Source organism: Botrytis sinoallii (assembly GCF_014898435.1).
Source record: "Botrytis sinoallii strain Bc 23 chromosome Unknown BSIN_001, whole genome shotgun sequence".
NCBI lineage: Eukaryota > Fungi > Ascomycota > Leotiomycetes > Helotiales > Sclerotiniaceae > Botrytis > Botrytis sinoallii.
This window is the reverse complement of record NW_024066028.1, coordinates 2,226,557-2,251,558: the sequence shown is the minus strand read 5'-3', so window position 1 is coordinate 2,251,558 and position 25,002 is coordinate 2,226,557. Positions and strand designations below refer to the sequence as shown.

Here is a 25,002-nt window from a genome sequence, read left to right as displayed (position 1 = left end):
AGATAATCCGGATGTACCCCTCTCTAAACCACATCCGGTTTGAAGGCTTGTCAAGCTCAGACAAGGTCGATGGCGTGATAGCTACGTGCTACGATTTTCTCTTTTACCCCTCCTAACTCTTACGATGGCGACACTTGGATCAATGATTAAGTAATAATAAGGCATCATTCAATTGAACGGACTAAGTGAATAGGTTCCTTCTTAATAAACCCCCCAACTCCTCCGTCCTCTTCCTTCATTCTCTCAATCTCTACTTATACTTTGATACCAACTACATTGTACAAACAACCCCCATACTACCTCATCAAACCCTCAACAAACATTCAAAATGGCTGAAGAGAGACCAACCCCGTAAGTTTACCTCTCGATCCCCCATGAAGGATATATTCTTCAGACTGAACTTCAATCTATTGATATGAATGTAACGATTGTATCCATTTGGCGACAAGTTGCATGCCAAAATTAAGAAGTATCAAAGGCCTTCTCGTGTGCATTGTGCAACTTTCCTATTATACAACCTTGGACTCTACTAACATTGCACAAAGCCTCCGTTTAGGATCCATCGCCCCAAACTTCAAGGCAGAGACCACTACTGGCCCAATCGATTTCCATGAGTTTATCGGTGACAAGTGGGTTGTCTTGTTCTCCCATCCTGAGGACTACACACCTGTTTGCACCACTGAACTCGGTGCTTTCGCAAAACTCGAACCAGAATTCACCAAGCGCGGCGTGAAGCTCATTGGTCTTTCTGCAAACACAATTGAATCGCATGGTGGATGGATCAAGGACATTGATGAGATCTCCGGGAGCAAGCTTACCTTCCCAATCATTGGTGACAAGGAGCGAAAGGTCGCCTATGCATATGACATGTAAGCATGATCAACCATTTCTCTACGACTTTGAAATATGTGCTAATGAAGAAACCAGGCTCGACCATCAAGATATCACCAACGTTGACTCTAAGGGTATTGCATTCACCATCCGATCTGTTTTCATCATCGACCCAAAGAAGACAATCCGCCTCATTCTCTCTTACCCAGCTTCCACTGGTCGTAACACTGCCGAGGTTCTCCGTGTTGTTGACTCTCTTCAAACTGGTGATAAGCACCGCATCACAACTCCTATCAACTGGGTTCCAGGTGATGACGTAATTGTCCACCCTGGTGTCAAGGATGAGGAGGCCAAAACCCTCTTCCCAGAATTCCGCACCGTCAAGCCATATCTTCGATTCACTCCTTTGCCAAAGGAGAAGACATCTGCGGCAGAATAAGTGTCGCGCGAAGCGAAATTATGAATTGATGAAGGGGCTTTCTCGATTGAATGACAGATATGACAAATAATGATTAAATCGGCGATTGGCTCAATGAGGTCTCCCTTTTTGGATGTCTTTTGGAGGATATTCTAAATTAGAACAAGCAAATAAAAAGAAAAAAATATCAAAAGCCTAATTACTATCTCACAGTCTGAGTGATTTGCATACATGATTTGCACTTTGTTTTTACGAATCATCGTCAGTATTGATTCACATCCCATTACCTAGGTAGGTGTTTTGTCTAATTTGCTTCCGAAATATTTTCGAACATACTGAGATGATCTAACGTGTGCTTCTATATATATCAATCTTATGTTATCATCAGTAGGCAAGTTCGAGGTAAGATGCTACTTATAAGCATGATAAGTGACTTCCTGCTCGTCCCAACTCTCAACGGTCTGCTCACGGAGTACGTACCTAGATAGGTCTCCCGCATCGGGTGGCCTATCAAGCCAGCCTGCCTACGTATCTCGTACAGATATCTTCCTGGTAGATACTAATCAATCTGAAGCAGATGGGGCTGATGTTTCTCCTCTTTATACTTTCTTCAAGACTTCAATCTGCTAAACACCCAATTACACATACAGATTTATATGGACTTTATATTATTTCTAGAAACATTTAGACCCTCCTATGTGCGATTAATTTCCTGTGCATGAAACAAGCAGCACGTGGGAATCTGCACCATTATCACTATCGGACGAACCTTATATTCCTACCCCCAAAGAGTACTTCTGAGCAATCATATTCACGCTCTGACGGGTCCGAGCATCTACAAGGCTGTTCTACAGTTTCGAAGATTGATAACCCAACAAAGGAACAACAAACCGTGCATGTAGATTCCAATCAATAATATCAACACTCGCAAAGAAAAAAATCTAAAGGGGGAAAGCAACTGGGATTTATATTATCAAAATTCGAACACTTCGAGATCGGCATACTAAGAGCTAGGAAGTGGGCTGGAACCGCAGAAATTCCTTTTTCCTCGCTTCGAGAGGTATCAATTTTCCAAATAAGGCGGAGATTAGGAAAATTGGCTTTTTAGCTGGGACAAGGCGCGTTTGTATAGAGAGTTCTGGTACCGATAAGTGCGAGGTGTGTGAGACTGTTGAGTTCGGCTTGCTATCCGATCTGACACAATAGGCACCTAGAATCCTCTAAGATTTCGGCGGAAATACTACATCGAGAAGAAAAAGGGCCAATCACTCGATTACTGCCGGCTTCCAGGCAAACCGTCGCTACAGGTTACCTGCATCGTACACTCTACAAACTGTTCTGCGGAAGAACGATCGATTTTCCCCGTTATTCTTCTCGTGTAATCTGTGCGGCGAGTGGATCTCCTATCCTCTCCTGAGTCCTTACACCCCAAACGAGAAATAGTTTCTGACCCTTGGATTACATATCGGGAGATCTCGACAAGGCCGAGTATAATTTGGGGGGAAGCCCTTGTTTTTTTTTGGGTACTTCTAAGGTAAGCTTCAATATCCACACGCACGTCAAAATGACATCTGTTGTTGGTGATATCTCTTTGTGACTGTTGATGAATTGCTTTTTGTCTTTCGCAGCATGATTCAACATGTCGGATCCGCTAACCCTTCGACCAAAAGACTCAATAGAGTCATTGTACGTCTCCGAATCTTCGACCGACGACGAGGGCTTAGACTTCAGGGGGGAGTCAGAGAAGACTGACGGCGCTTTTCTTACGGGTGTGCGAAGAGGGCTCAAGAAGCTAGGATCTGTTTCCGGTAGCCGTGGTCGACCTTTCAATATTCACACAAGCAAGAGTTCTACGCCAGACCTCTATCCACGCTCAGCAAGTACCGACCAATTCTTGCTGTCGCAGAATGAAAAGAAGTTGAGCGGTGCGAATCTCGAAAAGCCTCTCCCAACCTTGCCCACGACACCTACATCCCCTATCATCGAAGATACTACAGGAGATCCCCCTGACACACCAAAAGCTTTAGAGGGTATGTCACGACCAGTTGCGACCGGTAGTAAAGCCAGCACGTTGGATTCTACGAGCGCTTTCCAACCCCAATCCGGTGGATTCAAGTCGGTCTCGAGTACATACAAGACGGATATGAACAATAGTCAAACTAGTCTTGCTACTCCTAGCAGGCAAGATGGAGGTGAAGGGGCAGAGGAGAATCGAGAAAATGTTGTGACACCAAAGAGCAACGGGCCTCCGTCGGCAGCACCATCTCCAGCACAACAACCTCGCCCTTCGGTCGCAAGCGGAGCTGGTACTTCTGGAGCAACACCGTCGACGCATTTGTCAGGGCTTATGTGCAACGTACATCGAACTACTGGAAAGGAACCTCACCCATTGGTTGGTGCTACAACTACAATCTTGGGCGATAAGCTCTACGTATTTGGCGGTCGGATTTTATCACGAACACGCCCTTCCCTAACAGCCGACTTATATGAACTTGATTTAATACAGCGGCATTGGACAAAGGTTGAGACTACTGGAGATATACCACCGCCAAGATACTTTCACAGCGTATGTGCGCTTGGCGATACCAAATTGGTGTGCTATGGAGGAATGTCCCCAGCCCCACCACAGAGCCAGGCTCAAATGGCTGCCTCGGCGCAAAGTGGGCAGGATTCCCAGCCGGAGGTAGTCGTAATGTCTGACATTTATATATATGATGCGCCATCAAGAACATGGAGTTTTATACCGACGAACGATACACCGCAGGGGAGATATGCTCACTGCGCTACTGTTCTTCCTTCATCAGCAGCATTTGCATCTGTGAATGCCCCTTCTTCTGCCTTACATCACAATCCTCAAGGGCCAAATCCTAATCAAGGTATTATTGGGGTGAATATAGATGGTACTGGCGGTGCCGAAATGGTTGTTGTGGGTGGTCAAGACAGTGCAAATCACTATATTGAGCAAATTAGCGTCTTTAATCTACGGAGTCTCAAGTGGACCAGTACTCAACAGCTTGGAAAAAGTTGTGGGGCATATCGTAGTGTCGTGGCCCCTCTTCCAGGTCATGTCTCTGCGAAAATAGGCAAGGCTACACCTAATAAACCAGACCATGGTGGCACTACTCCAGATTCAAGAGAACCTGGGTCATCAATGCTGATATATTCCAATTACAACTTTTTGGATGTTAAGCTAGAGCTGCAAGTTAGAGCTTCTGATGGAACCTTGGCAGAAAAGCCTATGCACGGGTCATTTTCTCCTCCCGGGCTTCGATTTCCAAACGGCGGCGTTATAGACACTAATTTCGTTGTCAGCGGGACTTATCTCACTTCTTCTAAACAGGAATATGCATTATGGGCTCTTGACTTGCGGACTCTTACGTGGAGTCGCATTGATGCTGGCGGCAGTGTTTTCAGTCAAGGAAGCTGGAATCGTGGTGTTCTGTGGAATCGAAGGAATACATTTGTTATACTTGGCAATCGAAAACGAAGTCTTGTGGAAGATTATAATCACAGACGCATAAACTTTTCGAACGTCTGCATGGTTGAACTCGAAGCTTTTGGTTTGTATGACAATCCTCGGAAGGCGGCACCAATGTCGGGCTTTGTCTCGGCCAGTTCACCTTTCGCAAACCCTTCATTAAATATCAATAGCAAAGCGGGATGGAATGCGGGTGGGCGCACACTTTCCAAAGCGGCAGAGGAATTAGGCCAAAGTGCCTTGGCTCTTAGAGAGTTAGCCGACATGGACATTCTTTGTGTTGGCGGCGAACGTATACCAGTCAACTCTCGCATTATCGCAAGAAGATGGGGGCCATATTTCGTTCAACTACTTCGCGAGGGCACAGCAACGCAAGACGGTAATGACACCGCCACCCTGCGTCCAGAAGGCGTATTTCGACATAATCAAAGCAGGAATAGCAGTGTTACTATCACACCTAGTCTCGGTGCACAATCCTCAAATCTCTCTACTTCATCAACATTAAATAGCTCTTCCATATCGGATCCCGCCTCTTTGGCTCTTCCTCCCGACTCGGCTGTTTTGCCACCTAATTCTAGACCGCGGACACTTTACCTACCTCATACACAGCTCACACTTCAAGCTCTACTTCATTTCCTGTACACATCGTCTCTTCCACCAAGCAATTCTACACTCTGCACTCCACAGATACTCTGTAGTCTATTGCAATTAGCACGTCCATACAAGATCGATGGGCTACTGGAAGCTGTGGTGGAGCGATTGCATGGTGTGTTGGACAGTAGGAACGCTGCAGCGGTTTTCAATGCTAGTGCAATGGCTGCTGGAGGTGGTCGCTCTACTTCAACCCCATCAGATATAGCAGATCCCTGGAGTCTCAACAGACTGTCAAATGGAGCCGAGACCTTAATGCAGCTTGGATTGGATAACGAATTAGGATATCATGGGCAGCAATCTTTGCGAATCAATACCAGTGTAGGTAATCTTGGAACTGGCCAAGGAGGAGGAAGACAGGACGACGAAGAAAGTATGAGTGCGACAAGTAGCGCCGCGAGTGATGTCAGCGGGAGCGACTTGAGTGGAAGCATGAGTGCATCAGAATCTGGCAGGGTTGAAAGCGCAGGGGAAATTTGGAGGGGCGATATTAGTGCAGTTATTGGACTACAGAAGAGAGGTCTCCGGGGTTTGATGGAAGGCAGAAGACTTCGCGAGAGAGGCACAAGTGCGAGCGTGAGCGGACCTTCGTCCCAAAGAGTAGGACTGGGGATCGGAAACAATTAATATGCAGATAGCTATCACGCTTTATGAAGATTTATGACAATATTTAATGATTGCTCTAATATTTGGCGTTATCTTATATCTCGAAGTTATTTCGGACCTCTCATCAAGTCTATTGATCTATTAAAACCAATGACTTTTAAAGGAAATGCTCACTTCGCTCCCTAAGAACTCTTGTACATTTTTCTAGTGTTTTGGGTGAATCTCAAAATTCACATGTTACATGCACCGTGGCTTAGGCCACTACGTCACCCGCTTTCAACCCCCACAATCACCGGCAAAATATTTTACTTGTCGTTGATTGCGACCTAATAATGAGACTCCCAAGTTTCTAGATTTCAACATTGGAGACGCTATCTACTCGTAGTATATGTAGGAATTCCCTTACAAGTAACAATCACGAGAAAAAAATCCCTTTTCATTGACATATAGCGCAAATAAATAGCGCAGACATACTCGAGGAAATATGGCAGAAAATTACATTTTACAAGTTACAGCCGGTTCAAAATACGATGTCAGTACACATCAGATTGTACCGGTCAATCAAGCAAAGACAGTCAGGATTGAGAATGAACTTTGCGAGGTGGGTTTGAATGTCAGGATCCAAGTAAGTGAATTCTTTTCCCTCTGCTATGCGCTCCAAAATCATCAATAGAACATCTTGAAATTTAATCAACCCCGCCTCGTTAGGATTATCGCGGACTACCCAAATCTTCGCCCACTACCTCTCCATACTTTGCTCTACCACCGCATGATAAGAATAAAGATCAATACAGTATCGGGTTTCGACTCAAACCAAAGAAGGATATCAATGCGGATGATTTGGTTTTTGGAAACGATTTCGATCATCCAATTAGGGATCGTCTGCCCCCGGGGTTCAACACAGCTTTCAGAATCGTAAAGTGGATGGTAGATCCAGGGTTGGATGGAGATGTTTATGCAGACGAACCATATTTGTATGGACCGGCGGCTAGTTCATTCAATGTGCTGTACGTTGGGGAGGGAGGAGAGGGAGATGATGAGGAAGAGAATGCGGGGTTGGTGTTTGAGGAGGGTGGGGATGAGGAGGGTGAGGAACACCGGGAGGAGTGTGGAATTCCGGATGGGGAGGCGGCGAGGAAGAAATACTTCTTGACAGAGGCCAATAGGAAAGAGTGGGATTGGGAAGAGGGGAGAACTTATGGGTGTGATTTCTTTAATGCATATCTAGATTTTAACAGTAAGTTGGGAGTTGACATATCCATCGTATTCCCACACAAAGAATTGAGACTGACTTTATATCGTCATGTGTAGATTTCTCTCTCAAATTACCAGGATTTACAATGCCGATAATGAAATATTGGGATGGGCAAGGTCTTCGGTTCGTTATTCTTTCATTCATCCTTCTTTCTCATTGACAAAGTAACCCCTCCTTAATGATCTGTATTGCGCCGAGTTCTTGATCTGTCATGCCAACCACGTTTTTCTTTTGATATTAGGAAAGAGCAAAAGCGCTCACATACGCTCAGATATGTATTGAAAAATCGCAAGACTGGAGAAGTCTTATTCGTGGTTCTGTTTACGCTTTATCTGAAAGAAGACGTGGATGAGAATGGGAACCTGAAGGCGGGTGTTGAAGGAGGCAAACCTTTCGATCAGCTCCCTAAAGACGTTGCTGAAAAACATTTGAGAGAGAAGAATGGGGAAGGGGGAAGGGAGAAGGGGGTAGACAAGGTGGAGCAATCTACTAATGACGACGATGATAGTGATATTGATTGAGGCAATGGTTCTGGGGAAATTTGCGGACAAGAAAAAGTCGTAAGATGGATATATCAGGTAAAAGAAATATAATGTAAGATAGATGCTAGACGGACCAAAGGTATTTTTAACAGCGAAAGAGCTCAAGTTATATATCGCGAGTGCATACAATACGAAGTACTAGGTAGTTCATACCATACCTTTCCACTCACAACCCCCCGCACACGACGAGATTACCGGTAATGTTAGGTAGGAGGTACCTGTACGTACCTACCTGACGACACGATACTGAAGGCAGCATTAGAAGATACTAGACAATTTCCATGATTAAGCAGTGAAGTGTTTCATCTTTCAATAGCAGATTCGGTCCCCCATTAATTTCCTTAGCAATAATCATGATTGAAAATCAATGGAGAATGCAATAATTATATGGAAGTTTTATGTTTCGTTTCAAGTATTAATAGCATGTTACCTAATTAATTTGATACTGATGACCCAGGCCAGGTAGGTATTGTTTATGACTTTTTATGATGATGAGTGAAATTACTAAATTAGCCAGGTAATTACAACATCGAGGGAAAAGTACGATGATGTTACTAGGTACCAATTATAACAGTAGGTAATAGATATGCTTTCAACATTAATATCATCCAGGTTACGTGGTATTATTATGTCCTGCTTGCTATTTGATGATCAGACCAAAATTATAGATGGGAGATCGTAATGTTCGGCTGACTTCAATCTGCTTGATTAGTTGTTCCTTATGATTACTATGATTACCTACTACTGACCTAAGATTAGTTAGTGAGTACCTAGGTAGGTATTGGTACGGAACTATACTGGTAGTGTCACTCTTTTATTATTCCTCTTCCCATACACCCACCATACACCACACACCACTTACCACTTACCACTTACCACTTACCACTTACCACTTACCACTTACCACTTACCACTTACCACTTACCACTTACCACTTATTACCACTCACCACTCACCATACACCATACACCATACACCCACTATACACCAACACCACCCAATTTCCCATTCCATTCCATTTTCCATTTTCCATATCCAACAGTCCACAAATACCATATAGCCCAATTAAATATTATCAGCCATTCAAGATTTATATCTCCTTTCCCTTTCCCCTTCCCTTTCCTTTTTTCCTTTCCTTTCCTTTCTTTTTCCCTCTTACTCTCTGGTCCCTTCCCAAACATATGCATTGTGAAGCAACCTTATCAGCCCCGAAGGATTGGTCGTACGCAACCAGCGCAAAACCTCCAACGAGATACAATAAACAACACTGCCTACCTACTCGTACAGCCGTCGTTCCAATCGTCATATAGGATCCCGTACCGCCACATATCAAAGCATACTCACGAATTTTACAGCTGTTCCAAATACCACCACATTAAATCATCTGGTCTGCGTCGCCTTCCTACAACTTACTCTCGCCTTGATCACAGACCGATACGTCTTTAATTTAACTTCCATCCACCATTTCGACTTCACCTTTATTTTGTTCATGATTAATCCCGGTTATCGCGCGTAGAAGAGTGGACGCGGCAGCAAGAAATATATTAATATGTACTCAAATCATCCACCACGAGAGAGTGACCTCAGTCAGCATTTGTTTCCCATCATGACGACTGCTTCAACCCCAGCCACTCCGGGTCCGTCTACGCCAACAGTCACGCGAGCACCTCTGATAGAACATACCAAAGTCGATGACATTCTAAACATCGAAAGGCCGGCATCGACACCGTTTCCGCGACAGGAGTCTTTAGATGGAGAGATTTTGGAGCGACAGATCGAGCCGGAACTTCTTGAATGGAGAGAACCTTCACCCATTCAACAACAAGCTCCAGATTCGGGTTCGCCCTTGTGCGACCTGCCTGTTGAAATTCACGAATGCATTCTCGATCACTTGTTCGGCTTCAGGGCTGCGGCTTCTGCGAGAATTATACCGGGGAAGTCCAAGGTGCTTCGGGGCTGGGGTACAGCATTAAGACACTCGAGACGTCGTGAAGTCTCGGAGTTGGCTCTTGTCTCTACTCAATGGAGAAGTCTTATCCAAGAACGATTATATAGACATCTCAAGATCAAGGGAACCATGGATTCCGTTCAGCAGTCATTAGATTGGTTTTATGCTCATTCACATCTGTGTCGTTATGTAAAGCACATCGAAATATGGTTTCCGGTGTTTCAACAGAAGAAGTTGCCTTTCGATCGAGTTATGCGGATACCCACAACGAATCCAGACCGTTCTACCCTAATTCGCTCACTTGCACATCTCGGCGCAGAACCTACGAATCCTGTCACATACCAAACCCCAGATAACAACTCCACTCTATCAGAAATATTCCAGTTCGTTCGAAATACTTTCCCTGAAGTTGTTATCCTGACTCTGGAAGGTGGAGAAAGAAAGAAGCCCCCTCAAGTTCAGCAATTCCGTCCGAATGAAACAAAGTTGCCGAAGATCCGTACTATCCGAACTCTGGTCTGCAAGGGACAATGGAATATTATACGTACGAACGAAGATTTCCAGAATATCGCGACAGCATTACCAAACCTCAATGAATGGCACGGATCTTATGCCAAACCGAAGTCGAAGTCATACCTTTGCATCGCGCAGATTGCTCCCCGGATACCGCACAACATTACACATCTCAACCTATGTCTTGAAAACGACTATCGCAGAGAAACTGTATCACCTGCTTTCTTCAGGAAGGTTACCCAGAAGACGCATTTCTGCGATGAACTGGCCAAATCAATTCCAACTCTCGAGCACTTGGCATATACCGGTAGGATTTGTCGTGGATTCTTCGACACAGCGGCCAAAATTTCAAATCAACGTACCTCGAGATTGAAGAGTATAGACTTTATCGTCAAGAATTGCTGCCGCCCTAATCAGCAATGGAACGACGGATCTGGTATAAGTGACATGTCCTTTATCTCGGCCTTCGAAGCATTGGTATTGTCGAGTGTACGGTCATTGAACAAGCTGGCGGCCCTTGAGTACCTGAGAATTAGATTCATAGATCTTGGTGAGTTTTAGCAACTTTCCCATTGCCTGGATGATATTAACAGTGCTACAGAGTCACAAATTCCACCGCTCAACCCATATTTTGAACTAAAAAATAACCAATGCACGGGAATATGGAGCCCCGCAATCGTCGATGCATTGGCGAGCAGTCGACCAAGTGCATCATTCGCAGAGAAAGCAGAAACCCTTGGGGAACTGGCTATCAACAAGGATGGACAATACATCACGCCTACTACATTCTCAAAATTTCGACCACTCTCTATAAAAGTTTCAAATTATCTTGCACTTTCGGGTGGTATCACAATTACATAAACGAATGAGATCACATCATGTCACAAATTCGCATTGCACATATGGTGGGCAATCTTAGCTGAAGAAGGATATCGTCTCACTGCTAGCATATTTTCCATCGGAGTATAAGGGAAGGGTATTGTAAAACAATTTTTGAGCAGAGGACTTGGTTGAGGATATGGCTTTGGCAATGGGCTAGGAATGGAACTGGAGCTAGGACTTTTTTTATCTGGCATTAGCAGGCGTTCTCGACTCGAGTTCTGGAAGCAAAGGAAGGGTGTTTCATGTGTAGTCGGCGATTTCAGTTCACATTTCCAAATTACAGCAAGAGAGACGTTCCTATCTAAATCCATAGAGAACTCTCAGCAGATCATATGTAAAAATCATGAGAATCATTGCTAATTGGTTGCTAATATGGATGTGTGAGAATGTGTGTACAGGCCGATGTGTGGAATATGTCTACTCTCTATATACATCTTCATCTGACGCACATATTGATACTCATCATCCTAGTGAACAGCCTTCCCCTTATTCCCCTACCTGCCTTGTGACCCTCTTCTCTAGACCCAAACCTCAAATCTCTTTTCCAGAAACAGCAGCCGCTCCCCGACCAACATCCTTCACAATGACACCCAAAATCCAGACATTCGTGGCGAAAAATAAGAGGCTTGCCACAAATAGGCCGGGCACAAAAGTGCTCAAACCCAAAAATTCAAGCTCGAATGCCTGATGTAACCAAAATGCTTGTGTGGCAACCCACAAAAATAGAGCAAATATCCCCTTGCGTGGTGACTTTATGAGGCTACAAGAGGGGGTAGAGAGGTAGAGAGGGAGTAAACAGGTGTACCAGAGGAAATACTGGGATGTGACTACTTTGTTGAAGGTCACAAAGGTGAGGGTTTGCGCTAGCATGGTGGTGGGCAGGTCGTGTTTGGAGAGGGCGAGGGGAAGGAGAACAGTGGAGAGGAGAAGTTGAGGAATGAAAGTTAGGGATTCTAAGGGGAGGGGGGAGGGGGAGGGGAAGGCGGAGCGCAAATAGAGGAGGGTGTTGTAGGGTGAGAAATTGTGTCGGTGGTCGATGCGGGTTAGATGGTGGAGATAGGTGTGTTGGAGGAAGGGGTATCCATAGCTGAGGGTGTCTGTTAGTGAGAGTTTGGGAGGTTGAAATAGTGTGGAGAAGAGCGGCTTACATGTAATACATCAGGATATTAAGTCCCATAAATGTCACCAGACTAGCCGTCACTAACATAATCCTCTCCCGATTCATGAACCCCATAACCTTCCCCCAGATATCATCGTTTCCACTCTCCCTCTCTACTTTTCCCCTCTTCATTCCTTTCCCTCCGACATTCCTGCTTCCAGAACCAGGAATCGTCTCCCGATCTAAAAACCAAAGAATACTAATCCCATACACCACCGGGTAAATCTTGAAATGCACTCCTAATCCCAATAACATCCCGGCCAACACAATCCTTCTTTTCAAAACCGCCCACAATAACCCTATGACTAGCACTCCCAGAATCCCCTCGCTACTCCCCCGCGTACTAATCGTTGCGACCATCGGATTCAACAACCAAATCGCCACGTATTTCCCCGCGCGTCCAACATCCATTCCCCGACCAACGAGTATCACATGGAGCAGGTATCCAGCCAGTATATCACAGACGGCGAACAAGATCTTGCCAAAGTGGAACCAGAGATACTGGGGAGAAAATGTGGTGGGGAGTAAGAGCCAGGCGAGGAGAGGTGTGTACCGGTAGGTTTCCCGTGTGTAGGGAGAGAGCGAGCGAGAGGTATACAGAGATGCGGAGGTGAAGACTTGGTAGTCTATATCTGTGTATTTCAGGGGGGAGTGCGCGTCTTGGTAGAGACCGTAGAAAAAGAGAACTATGCGGAGGAGGATGGAGAGGGTGAAGAGGGTGCGGGTTGAGAGGGCCATGGTTTTAGTGAGGTGGATTGAACTGATGATTCAATTTGGTCATCTATAGCTTGAGAGAAAAGAGCTTAAGTTTTCGCTCTTGATGAACTTTCGAAGAGTTGGAACTGAGAAATCGGGACGGGAGAGATGATGTGTGGGGAAGTTTGGAGAGCTTGGTGAGAGACTTCCAAATCTAAGGCGAGATTGGAGAGGACAGGGTAGTGAGCAATTCTATGTAATGATTGGAATCATGACAATTATTACACTGCCTCGACTGTGGTCACTTCCACTTAACTTTGGCAAAATAATCTCGAGCTCCTTTTTGATATTGAAGTCTGCACGCGTTTATATGATAAACCCACCCCACTGTGAAAACTACTCGCACATCCATCCCTCTCACGCAAAATATCCCTGTTTGCTTACCTCACCATCCAACTCCACCCACCACCGCACGCCTCATAAATCTGCACCAGTGCAGGCCTACTTCTTGATGTACAATGCAGGAATCTAAAGCGCAAAGTGAAGATATGCCAGGTACTAAACGTCAACATGATGGTACTTCCAAGGAGAAGTCGGAGAGAAAGTTTGAGGGATCAGAAGAAAAGAAGGGAGCGTCGATAAGTCCTTTCATGCCAATGTTTGAGGGGTTCAGGGCGGAATTGGATGAACATCATGATCGGAGAGAGAGGATTATCAAGGCGGGTAGAGATATCACGGCGGGGAGCAAGAAGATGTAGGGATTTTTTTCTTAGGACGCTACGTGTGAGGGTTTTGGATTAGGCTAATTTTTTTTCTAGAATTTTTGCGTTGCAAAGGTATGCACAAATTTCAAAAGCGCCTACCTCGTAGCTATATGAAGATCATGAATCATCGTGTTAACATACATTTTCAGAGTTCAAAAACTCCATCAGCCTCTTCCTCAAAGAATTGCCAAGGAAACTTCGGAGAGACTGGCTACGATTAATGATCTCTTTGTCGGTATATCACCTGATCTCACGGGCATCAATTCTTGGCGCTACCAACGACAAATTTCAGGGGGTATTCAAGAATACATGGAAGCTGTGTCCTTTTCCCACTACTTGACGGAACAAAAGTTAATCCCTCTTGATGCTGCTCAAGCTTCCTTGCCCGAAGCTGTGAATCTTACAGGCGATGACTATGTTCTTGGAATCTTCGATCTGGTAGGCGAGATGATGAGATTTGCCATTACGAGAATGGCGACGGATGGAGAATTGCCGGGGAAAGAGGAGAGGACGATCCTGGCGGACTTGAGAGATATCAGAATGAGGTTCGAAGAGCTGGATACGACTAGGTGTGGAAATGTGGGATTGGGAAGGGATGTGGAGAAGAAGATGGAGGTTATGAGGACTTGTGTGGAGAAGGTGGAAACGGCGGTTTATGGTATGATTGTGCGAGGAAGAGAGAGGCCTAAGGGATGGGTTATGGATATGCCGGATGATAGTAAGGGTGCGGTAGAGAGTTATTAAAGGTGTGTCTGTGGAAAAAAGGTCATTGGGGAGCGGTAGCTATGGTGGGAGAAATTTGGGCTTCATGTCGCTTCTTTGATGAAGTCGCAATGTAGAAGTATTTTTCCTGAAGAGTCTTGCAGCAATCAAGACCTTGAATATTGCCAATACTTAGCTTTCAATGAATAGAATTATTCTAAAGCTATCTGAATTTTCAAAATATAAACACCTCTAGTCAAGCGAGGAGATGATTTCTCTTTCACGCCCCTGACTGTGAACTCTAGCCTATCCAGTCCTCGCTAACCCTCACTCGTTGGTTTCGTTGGAAGAAAGTTTTGAAAGCCAAACAAGCGGTCGATGTGGCTATTGTGGATACGCTCTTTTAACTTCTTTATACCGGAATTCCGGTATAGAGAGGGCATCGTGATAAAAGAACTCAGAACAGGACAGCAATTGGAAAACGATCGTCTTATAAATGTATGTTTAGGATACTATGCTACTGGCGAATTGAAACATGATTTACTTCAATTTTGGAATCGAGGTAATTGTTGACAATATATCAGCTTGCTAGTAAATCAAAAATATCTTTATAGAGAGGTTTTCGAATAAGGATATCTTTATGGAGAGGGTTTTTAGTGCCGTGCATGTTGTAGGGAGAATGTCCACAAACGGTTTAGCAGGAAAACCTTGAAATATTCTGATACCGCATCTTAACAACGCGTACTTATCTACACCACAACAAGAACAAGAGTACTGGAGTCGGCCACAAACTCATCTTGTTGACGCTTTCTGAGAGGTTACAATACTAAGGCCGATAATCACATTTTTGGATATAGATGATCTTGCTGCCATAATGCATAACGTTACAATCGTTCCTACGCTGCATACTCACATCTTCTACCCGATTGGAAATACCCCGGCCGTCAATCTTCTCGAATATCATGCTCCCAAATCTGATGGAGAGGTTACGGATATACTTCTTCTTGCCTGTGGAGATCCGAGAAGTATTTTATATTCGTTGTTCTGCGAGGACAAACCAGGTAAGATCGGTCGTGGTGTACCCCACATTCATTTGCAATTGTCAAAACGCTTCTAACCTAACCATTTATGATTATCTTACACAGGCAATGAGAAGTTCCATTTTGTGTGTTGTGATATCGACCCAGCTATTTTAGGTAATGTATCCTATCGTAGTTTAATGGGGTTTTTAGTATTGATCTTTATCCAGCTCGCAATATTATTTTGTTCTCTCTCATAATCGATAATGCCGCATCGTATGGATCTCAATCCCCACACGATAGAACGAAAATTGGTGCAATTTGGAATCTGTTTTACCACTATCAAATTCCCAAAGACGATTTGAAGCTCTTACAGGACCAGTCTGAAAAACTTTTGTCCTACTCCAAATCGCCAGAGACATGGGCAGAATCTCCCTATTCTAGCATTACTTTTGTTAGCTTGCAAACTCTTGAGGGGGTCCGAAAGATCTGGGAGAAATATGCTATCCAGAGAAGTGCAGAAGAGCAGCAAGAATATGAGGCACCTAGACGACACACCCTCTCGGAGATACGCCAGAAGTTCTCTCAAGGTGGAGGAGGATGTGTAACTTACTCTGCAGGGGTACACTGGTTTGCAGGCTTCAATTCATGTTGGGATGCACTCAAGGGCTATTGGGAAAAGGGGGTGGTTGCTGGGAACAAAGATGATGTCAAGGCGCTTGGCTTTGGTGGAAAGGGAGTTTTGAATCCAACTTTTATGGTGTCAGCTATGTCTGAGGATTTCATCGTTCCATTCACCAGCGATCCTTTGTCGGCATATCACGTTCCACAGGTATTCGATAATCCCTTGAGTGAAAAGCTACGTATGGAAGCCCTGGCAACATCCGCAAAACAAGACTTTGCGGAATGGTGCAAAGCCTTTGCACAATACGCGGCCTCAGGTTCTGTTTTGATCAATGCCTATATGGGAGATGCAGTGACTTTTGCTTATGAGCTAGCATCTCGTGGCCGGTCAAGAAACACTTCTGTTGTTACTCGTCTTTATGCAGATTCATGGTCAGCAAAACCAATGTTGTTGGATGGTCCCGGTGCATCACTTTTACCCCTATCTTTCGAGGTCATCGATACTTCCAATATCGTGGATTACTATGGGCACCTGAATATTCTACCCCCTACAGTGCCCCTTCTATCTAGAACTTTTAGCTCTGTTCTATACACTGAAAGTTTGCGGATCTCTTCTCATGATTTGAAGCAAAATTTGAAGGCTGCACTCTTGATGGATGTCAATCTGGCTTCGTTGTTGTTTGGGCTCACACCGTCTGGCCAGATCATGGGCTATACCACCTATAACAATTATAGCGAGGACATGACTCAACAGACATCTTCCCACCGCTATCGAACACGGCTACCCTGGCGATTTCCATCATTTGGAGACCACCACTGTCGTTCCACATCGAGTCAGCCTATCAAAATCGAAGTCGATGCAGATGAACTCTCTCAATTATGCTTCGATACATACATGAAGATGTTCTCGATTGAAAACCTTAAAAACCGCATCGCACCGGGAGCCCGACCTTTACGCAGTGAAGCGATGAATTGTTATACACGATTGAGTTTTGTCAATTTCCTGCATCTTATTAAGCAAAATACCACAACTGATTGGATATCCTTCTGCACAAGTCTACGGAAGAAAATTGCAGCTGATACAGTCTCTCACATTGGGGCTAAAACAGTCTTGGAAATATTTACGCACATTGATATCTCCAATTTTGTGCCTGGAACCAGAGGCTATGATACTGCATATTATTCTTTTGTCACAATGGTGGTGCCCCGGAGCGACCTGGAAATATTTCTCCAGCCAGACTCTACACCTCATCCTATACTTCATGCTTACATATTCAGACTCGATACCAACGAAGAAAATCTTTTCTTTTCCCTAGACTGTTTCTTTGGAACTCTCAAACCACAAACAGATCCTGAATTGTGTGGAGAGTTCATCGAAGGTCCACAAGGCTGGGCTGGTGATTCCGATTTGATCATTTCGTTTCCTGTACCTGCTCACATAGTGAAAGGGAAAAAATGGCATATCGGGCTATGCGTTACCATTGATATGAATGGGTCAGGCTACATGATGGAATTAGGACCAGAGATGTTAGTCTATTATGCATCCGGGAAAAACAAAAGACGAGTGACTGTTTCCAAGGTGCCCCCTGGAATTCCCAAGTCCCGTTTACAACCCGCTCCAGAGATCGCCTCTGAGCAACCATCGATTGAACAATCTGATAACCCCGAGAGCAAAATCACCATAGCAGCTACCAAGCTTAATGGGTCTGTTGCACTGCAGGCAACATACCGTTTCGTAGACGGGACTGAGGAAACCAAAGCACTGCAAAATGCTGCCCTTGTTACACTTTCCGATATTACTCCATGCTCTATACTCCTGAATATCGGGGAATTCAGCCATCGACTCATCTTTCCATACCCGATAGATGGATCCAAAGCGACCACGAAGATTGCTAGAAAGAGTCTTTGGATTCAAGTCAACGTCCCTCTCGCACCAACTCTGAAATCTGGCGGTTATGACCAGAATCCCTTCCCGTTGGTCACCTCTCCATCTAATCAACCGGCAATTTGGGCTCTCCCTCGAATCAATCTCTCTACTCTTCCATGGGTAAGCAGTAGCAATCTAGACTGGTTGAAAGGTGTAGACGATCAAATTTATAGCGCTCGTGAGAAACGCATATTTGGCAACAATGATTCGTCAACCAATGATTTTCCAAGCACCCTTCTCCAGTTAAAATCCACACTGGCTGATATCATGGCACATATGAATACAACCAAGCTATGTGGCGTCTTCGTCAAAGGGGCCACTATGATCGAAAATGTTGGCGATTTGCTGTTAGTGTCGAATGGGCTTCGCCATAGCCGCGAAACAAGCTCACTGGTGTTCGACGGCTGGGTCATTACCGATTTTCTCGGTCGAAGACCTTCTCCTCCCGCACTATTGCATTTGATAAGCTATTCGGTTACTCGCAACGAGCACATTTTGTGGAAGAAAATGATACCTGCAGCAGTAGAGTCATGCCGACGGGGTTGGGAACATGATTCATCCTGCGCGTATCGAGATGCTCAAGCCCCTCTTTCTATCGAGCCTTACGTATCCCCGATCTGTAAGTGTGGTGAAGGAAAAGATGTCGGGGATTTCCCAGAAGACTCACTGGTTGAACCGTTTAAAACGAAAGCTACAAGGATCGCATTGCCGTTGTTGTCGGCAGTCTCTTATGTGGAAGCCATGGATCCACCGGAGCTCTCACATTCTTAGACCACGAGTTACCTCTTTATTTTCTTCTTTAGTTTTTCAGTCTCCTTAAGCTAGAAATAGAGCCTTTGTTTTTAGTTCACCTGATAACAACCTATGATGTTTTTATTTTTTGCTTTGCAATAAGATTCTATTCTCGAAACTTTTCAAGACCTTGAAAATAAACTCGACAAGGGGATCCAAACTAGAATAACAATTTATTAATGTCAAGGTTTCGTGTTGAAGATATAACAAGCTGACTTCAACTCAAGACTGAACATGCACACTTAACTAGTTAGGTAGGTATGTAAAGGCTACACAGTACCAATGAAAACTCGCAAAAGGGTGGTCTATCGAGTCCCCTTCGATATCAGTTCGGCGAGCATACGAATCTCACCACATAGATAGAGTTCTCCATCCGTCCCGTTTGTCTTCTTCCGTCTTTGCGCCTATTTCCGAAATCCCGAGTCGGTGTCTAGACCATTATCCAATAAGTGGCTTTGAGCCGTTCAAACGTCGTTTATCTGAAACAACTTGTTTTTGTCATGTGTTGAAGTCTACAATGGGGTACTGGGGTGTGGATGTGTGGATTTTCGTGATGCACTATTGAAGATATCGGGACTTCACGTTCTAGATCGATGAGATAAAGATGTGAATATCTTCAGAGACATGTTATCTCGAAAAGATAAAAAAAAAGATCGAAAATTACGGTAACTTTTTTGATTTCAGATTTTAAATTCGAGTGTGAACTACAACAGGAATAAAATACTCGATCGGAACCAACGGCATAGACGGAACGAACAATGCAGTGAGAATTTATGAATAGTATCTTCATTTCCCACGTGTATCGAATGAGATATGAAAGGGCTGAAAGCAATATCCTTTGCTGGTTAAAGCTGACATTGATTCGTGAAGTGGCGTCAGCACGTTGACAGGCTGATAAATTTCGGACCTCCGCATGTCGGAGAATAAGCGATCATTACGAAACTCTTGGGTGCAGATTATCAAACAGATAGAATGAAAGGGATGGTTGATGTGTGGAAATGTTGTCGGCGCAAATGGTTCGGGTTGAAGATACTCGACCGAAGTTTCTTTTGTTGAGATTCTGCACACCGGGGACGTGATGAAACCTCGTGGGTGGAAAAATCCTTCCGTTTATTTCGTTACACCACAGGCGGAAAAATGGCGGAAATGGCATAATCAGCCGTGCAGATGATATGCATCAGGAGGCTTGCTATACTCTGATGCTATACGATACTTTTCATGCGATAAGATGTAAAACAGGCTTCGGCTTGTCGCGTTTACCTATTTATGGAGTATTTGATAAGTGGGTGCGGGATAAAGATATTTGATCCTGCATGCTTGGCTTTTTATATTTCTGCTTCGAATTGGATGTATGGAATGTATGTAAAGATGAGGATCGCCGCATGGTTCAAGCTCTCTTGCTGAAGCTCGAGATACACAACTTCTTGAGATATTTTGGCGTGGGTGTTGCCTTGCAGTATGATTGCAGAATATACGTTATAGGCTGACTCTATTCGGCTGAGAATCGAACCGGACTTCGATGAAAGATTGAGCTGAGTGGGAGGAGAAAGATAAATTGAAAGTCAAGATGCCTTTTCAACTTCCTCCACGTTCTAGGCTCGATCCTAAGAGACCCTTTTACCTCACCAGAACAAAAAGAATGCCACCATTTTCGACATTTTATATTTCCGAGGAGTCATTGGCGTTGGGAAATGAGACAGATGATACTGTCGATAGGAAAAATGTTAAAGAAAATGAGCCAGCGATTCCTACAGAATGGTCTCTCAGTGTATTACCTAGTGGCCGACGATATCCAGGGAGTACTATTAGGTCCTCGATTAGGGGCCGACGAGATCCCCAGTCTGATGAAGAGTCCTTAACAGGAGCTAGCCGAAATCAATACAGGAATATAATCAAGTACCCATTGCCCAGTCCTTTGTCGCCGCACCTTGCAGAGAACAGGAAACTATGGATCAAGATGTTTGTGGTCTTTTGTGTGCTTTTGATCACTACGATAATGGGCACAATGTCTATATACTGGGGGGGTGACCATTCATTACAATACAACATACCCGTCTTAACCATCGCAGTCATCGATTTTGATCATTCGGAAATCGGCAATTATCTCCAGGATATGGCGACAGCGGCACGAGCCAAAGACTACGACCACTCGCTGGGGTTCGTGAACCAAGATGGAACTTCCACGTATGGAAACATGGATAATGTTCGCGCGTCCTTGCACGATCAGAAATTCTGGGTGGGCATCGTAATAACGGAGAATGCTACGAATGCCATGAATCATGCGTATGAAATTGGGGACGAGTCGTACGATCCGAATAGTGCAATTCATGTTTTCTACGAGGAAGCTAGGAATGCACTCGTTATTGGAGGAGCGGTGTACCCGAAGTTACTCGATTTTTTAAACGAGTTCGTACTTGAGTTCTCGAAGCAGAAGCAGAACACTTTTCTGCAGGGAATAGATGGGTCGGATATGGACGCTTTGCAGAGACAAGTTCGAAATCCTGTTGCAGCAGGATTTACGGTATTCAACATGGCACCGGCAATACCATCGGTTCGTTAATCTTTTACTTCAGACCTTTTTCTTGACTCTTGTTTCAATACTAAAATGCTTGGATACAGACAGCCGAAGCCGCGACCGAGATTGGAACGATCTGTACGTATCTACCACAACTTTATTAATCCTGTCATCTAGTAGAAAGAGAAGTCTTACTAACTCGTCCAAAACCAGACCTTATTATCGTTTCTTTTCTCTCCGTTCTCATGTTCGACAAACTCAGCGATACAATCATGGGAACAATTCCCATGAACATCTACTACATCTATCGTCTAGCCGTCCTCCCTATCGTCTTTCTCTTCCTCTCCCTCTTCTACCTAACGCTCTCATGCATGTGGCACATACCATTCTCTCTTCACTTTGGACCAGCCGGCTATTCCCTCTACTGGATGCTCTCCTGGATCTCCATGATGGCCTTCGGTCTCACGATCGAAAACGTCAACAACATTCTCGGCATGCCTTTCACACCCGTTTTCTTCGTCTTCTGGGTCATCTCAAACGTGACCACCGGGTTCTATCCCACCGAGATGCTCAACGATTTTTACAAGTGGGGAATCGTGTGGCCCTTGAGACATGATATGATGGGTGCGCGCGCAATCATTTATGGGACGAAAAATACATTGAGACAGAATTTTGGGGTGCTGATTGGATGGGTGTTGATTAGTTTACTGTTGATGCCGGGGACGTTGTGGGTGCAGATGAGGAAGAAAAGAGCGATACGAGAGGAGAAAAGTAGGGTGATACTGGAGAAAGTTTGGGGGGCTCCGGGAAAGGAGAAGGGCGGGAGGTTAAAGTTGCCGAAGCTAAGTCCGCCGAGTTGAAAGGATTGCGACGTGTTGTGATAAGATGAGATCAGATGAGATGAGCTATTTAGCGTTTAGAGAACTTTTCTTTTACATGCTTGCATATGTGCATGTTCAATTCGCAGGCGTAAGAAATGATCGGTGTGATATTGATATTGGGGAAAGGGTGCATGACAATTGTCAAAAAAAAAATGTGATTACAATTTCATTCGTACGTTGACATGAAGCAGAAATCAAAACTAGAAATTAAATATCGATAGTCTTGTAATGCCCATCTTGAATCGAAAATTCTCTGGCAAATTTGAGGCAAAATCGTTTGTGCGCAAATCCTGCTTGCTTTATAACTTCTTCTGTTAGGCATTTGGACTAGTGGCTGCTATACATAGCATAGCCACCTCAAATCAGCCGCAACTCCTGTATCATAGCCGATCTGAGCATCGCACATCTGAATTTCGTTTTCAATCCCAAAGAAATCAGTAGCATACGTCTCTGCCAAGTCACCCTGCGCTCCCATTTCCCCTGGAATTGTCTGATCATTCGTAAGCACCGGCTGCGATGGTGACTGGAAATCAGTACTAGTTTCGCCTTCGCGAGACTCTCGGTTGAATGGCCCGATGGTCATTAGCTTCTCAACGTATATATTGTCACTGTCCTTTTGGGCTTTTAGCAGTTGCTGCCGATACAGATTGATCGCTGTGTTGAACCGAAGAAGGATATCATGGTATTGTTCGGCTTGGGGACTTAATCGGGCAAGCTTCTTAAGCACAGTACAAGCATGATCGAAGGATCTATGAATATGAGTCGGGGCTTCGCCTTCTACGAGGAGGGAGAAACCGAGTACAAGTCCAGCGGAAAAAAGCCAAGCTTTAAGGATACACATATTGTCAAGCAGGACATTACCGAAAAATGCTTCGTACGATAGCTCTACCATCAAATGTGCAGATTGTACACAAGCATCCGAGAATTGAACAATCTTCTCCCTTTCACTAGGACTTATTGGCGGTACCTCGTTGGTTCTCTTAGACTTGCTAGAATTATTCCTCCGTAGTTGAAACATGACATGTGAGATGAGGAATTGTCGTGTTACCATCATGATGCCTACATAATAAGTGCATGAAACATGGATATTGCCAATCGTAGTCTCACAATAGTCACCTTCGAATGCCGGGTCAGGAACGCTGCGAAGTGCTGAAGGTAGGGCCTGACTCCATTCTCGCAGCATCTGAAGATAAGTATCGGCGGACTGCACGTCGACGCGACTAGATTTGGCAAACTTGTGTACGATGGTTTCGATGATAGATGAAGATTCGTAGGTAGCATAAAGAGCCAATGTTCGATGATCCATATCTTCAGGGTTTGAGCTATCTATCTCGTATTCGTCTCTTTCTATTGATGGTATACTACTAGGACGTGCAAGAATGGAGCTGCATAGCAAATCAAGAACACGTGAGCTCATCCATATGCGGCGCCTGCCGATACAGTTAGCGAATGCGAGATATTCCATAGAGTTGTAGATGCAAGCCTACCTAGCAGCACGCTCTTCGGGGGATACACGAGGATGTTGATATGGAACGTGCAACCCAAGAATAGTTGCAGATTTGGAGGCAATGCCGATGTACATAAAAGCTGTGTTTCTGCGGCATGCCCCGAGCATATACATTGCCATCAATAAGAACAACTTGACCATAGATAACGAAGGATTCTCCAGCATATCAAGAAAGGCCATTTGCTGGGCTTGAGCAAAATACTTTTTCGCAAGTTGAATCTCGGACAGGTCCTTGCCTCGAGATTGAGCCCCTATTGCTATCATCAGAAAAAGACAAGCGAGATCTTCTCGTTGTGAGCGGGAGCTCGGAGAAGAATTGGCAGCATCGGTTTTGATGGCCAACAATTTAGATATATCATCTCGTGAAAAGAGATGAAGAATACCATTCGACTAAGCAAGGTGTAAAGTTAGTGTCTTGTACCTAGGTAGCTACGGGAAAGAACCAAACTTAGGGCCCTACCACTCTCATAAAGCAAGCAATTAGATTTTGCTTTTCTTCGAGATCTAAATAATCTTCAAAGGGGCTATTGTTTCTAGAAATCTCGACTTCTAACATCACATTGCTCTCCCGGCGTTCAGTGAAAACGGAAGTTCCAATATATCGCTTAAGTGTAGTTTGAAGAAAGTGTAGAAACGAGATAGCAGCAATATTACCAATATAAACTATCGGATATGTCAGCTCTGGCTTATCCTTGCATCAAAAAATTCTGAAGAGAAGGAATCGCCGCCAACCTTGTTCGCCTTGGGAGCTCTGTAACATTGTAGAACGCTGACATGGTGATGATTCACGAGTGCTAGCCCGCGTGGTGTTTCGACTATTGGTGTTCTCGCCCGAAAGAAGTGGGTCCACCGATGGCTCAAGACGCTGGGTGGAAGCGGCATCAATAGTTTGCCTTGAAGACTGGACATTCCTCTCTTCGGGAGGGGGTTGCCCAGACTGAACTTGAGTCAAAGTCGGGGAATTCACATTTCTGGTAACGTGATCTAGTGAATGTCCCGATGCTCTTTGCCGTCGGGGACTGGGAGAGGATAGGGGAGAAGATGGCGGATATCGGCATGAATCGGTGCGGCCTTTTGTTACACATGACAAACAAGGGAGGTTTGCATCGCACCGCTTCTTTGAATTTTTGCAAGGAACGCAAGCTCTCGCCGCGCGGGCTCGTTTGTCGGGATGTACTCTTGGGCGAGGCATTGCCGGCGGAACATTACCGCGTAATTTGTTCGGGGATCATGAGCGACTTCTCCACCGCTATAAGTCTCCGTCGCCTTGATTGAATTTGCTGCGAAAGTAC

The 25,002-nt window shown here is 44.7% G+C and overlaps 9 protein-coding genes across 9 annotated transcripts; 7 read left to right on the top strand and 2 right to left on the bottom strand.

The window, feature by feature from the left end:
- Positions 1 to 328: 328 nt before the first annotated feature.
- EAF02_000491 (uncharacterized protein) lies at positions 329 to 1,270 on the top strand (the record flags this gene model as incomplete). Its single annotated transcript, XM_038896539.1, has 3 exons — positions 329 to 351; positions 546 to 869; positions 928 to 1,270. 3 exons carry the CDS (start codon positions 329 to 331, stop codon positions 1,268 to 1,270), a joined length of 690 nt encoding a protein of 229 aa, XP_038763398.1.
- Positions 1,271 to 2,888: 1,618 nt separating this feature from the next.
- On the top strand, positions 2,889 to 6,005 carry EAF02_000490 (uncharacterized protein; the record flags this gene model as incomplete). Its single annotated transcript, XM_038896538.1, has 1 exon — positions 2,889 to 6,005. The coding sequence occupies one exon, from the start codon at positions 2,889 to 2,891 to the stop codon at positions 6,003 to 6,005; it is 3,117 nt and encodes a 1,038-aa protein (XP_038763397.1).
- A 463-nt stretch (positions 6,006 to 6,468) lies between these two features.
- Positions 6,469 to 7,760, top strand: EAF02_000489 (uncharacterized protein; the record flags this gene model as incomplete). Its single annotated transcript, XM_038896537.1, has 4 exons — positions 6,469 to 6,609; positions 6,693 to 7,221; positions 7,296 to 7,362; positions 7,481 to 7,760. 4 exons carry the CDS (start codon positions 6,469 to 6,471, stop codon positions 7,758 to 7,760), a joined length of 1,017 nt encoding a protein of 338 aa, XP_038763396.1.
- Positions 7,761 to 8,634: 874 nt separating this feature from the next.
- Positions 8,635 to 11,525, top strand: EAF02_000488 (uncharacterized protein). Its single transcript, XM_038896536.1, has 2 exons — positions 8,635 to 10,792; positions 10,844 to 11,525. The coding sequence occupies exons 1-2, from the start codon at positions 9,331 to 9,333 to the stop codon at positions 11,101 to 11,103; spliced, it is 1,722 nt and encodes a 573-aa protein (XP_038763395.1). The 5' UTR covers positions 8,635 to 9,330; the 3' UTR covers positions 11,104 to 11,525.
- A 130-nt stretch (positions 11,526 to 11,655) lies between these two features.
- Positions 11,656 to 13,021, bottom strand: EAF02_000487 (uncharacterized protein; the record flags this gene model as incomplete). The annotated part of the gene is made up of 2 exons (XM_038896535.1): positions 11,656 to 12,211; positions 12,273 to 13,021. 2 exons carry the CDS (start codon positions 13,019 to 13,021, stop codon positions 11,656 to 11,658), a joined length of 1,305 nt encoding a protein of 434 aa, XP_038763394.1.
- A 476-nt stretch (positions 13,022 to 13,497) lies between these two features.
- EAF02_000486 (uncharacterized protein) lies at positions 13,498 to 14,487 on the top strand (the record flags this gene model as incomplete). Its single annotated transcript, XM_038896534.1, has 3 exons — positions 13,498 to 13,733; positions 13,798 to 13,815; positions 13,893 to 14,487. 3 exons carry the CDS (start codon positions 13,498 to 13,500, stop codon positions 14,485 to 14,487), a joined length of 849 nt encoding a protein of 282 aa, XP_038763393.1.
- An 832-nt stretch (positions 14,488 to 15,319) lies between these two features.
- On the top strand, positions 15,320 to 18,786 carry EAF02_000485 (uncharacterized protein; the record flags this gene model as incomplete). Its single annotated transcript, XM_038896533.1, has 3 exons — positions 15,320 to 15,506; positions 15,591 to 15,641; positions 15,695 to 18,786. 3 exons carry the CDS (start codon positions 15,320 to 15,322, stop codon positions 18,784 to 18,786), a joined length of 3,330 nt encoding a protein of 1,109 aa, XP_038763392.1.
- A 1,588-nt stretch (positions 18,787 to 20,374) lies between these two features.
- EAF02_000484 (uncharacterized protein) lies at positions 20,375 to 22,427 on the top strand (the record flags this gene model as incomplete). Its single annotated transcript, XM_038896532.1, has 3 exons — positions 20,375 to 21,358; positions 21,427 to 21,460; positions 21,536 to 22,427. 3 exons carry the CDS (start codon positions 20,375 to 20,377, stop codon positions 22,180 to 22,182), a joined length of 1,665 nt encoding a protein of 554 aa, XP_038763391.1. The 3' UTR covers positions 22,183 to 22,427.
- Positions 22,428 to 22,540: 113 nt separating this feature from the next.
- Positions 22,541 to 24,902, bottom strand: EAF02_000483 (uncharacterized protein; the record flags this gene model as incomplete). The annotated part of the gene is made up of 4 exons (XM_038896531.1): positions 22,541 to 23,633; positions 23,691 to 24,100; positions 24,171 to 24,373; positions 24,443 to 24,902. The coding sequence occupies 4 exons, from the start codon at positions 24,900 to 24,902 to the stop codon at positions 22,541 to 22,543; spliced, it is 2,166 nt and encodes a 721-aa protein (XP_038763390.1).
- Between the last annotated feature and the right edge of the window lie 100 nt (positions 24,903 to 25,002).

Bases quoted from the DNA above. Each gene is read 5' to 3' on its own strand.
- EAF02_000488 (XM_038896536.1), top strand. From the start codon at position 9,331: ATGTACTCAAATCATCCACCACGAGAGAGTGACCTCAGTCAGCATTTG. The intron at 10,793-10,843 runs GTGAGTTTTAGC...ACAGTGCTACAG, and splicing joins AATTAGATTCATAGATCTTG to AGTCACAAATTCCACCGCTC.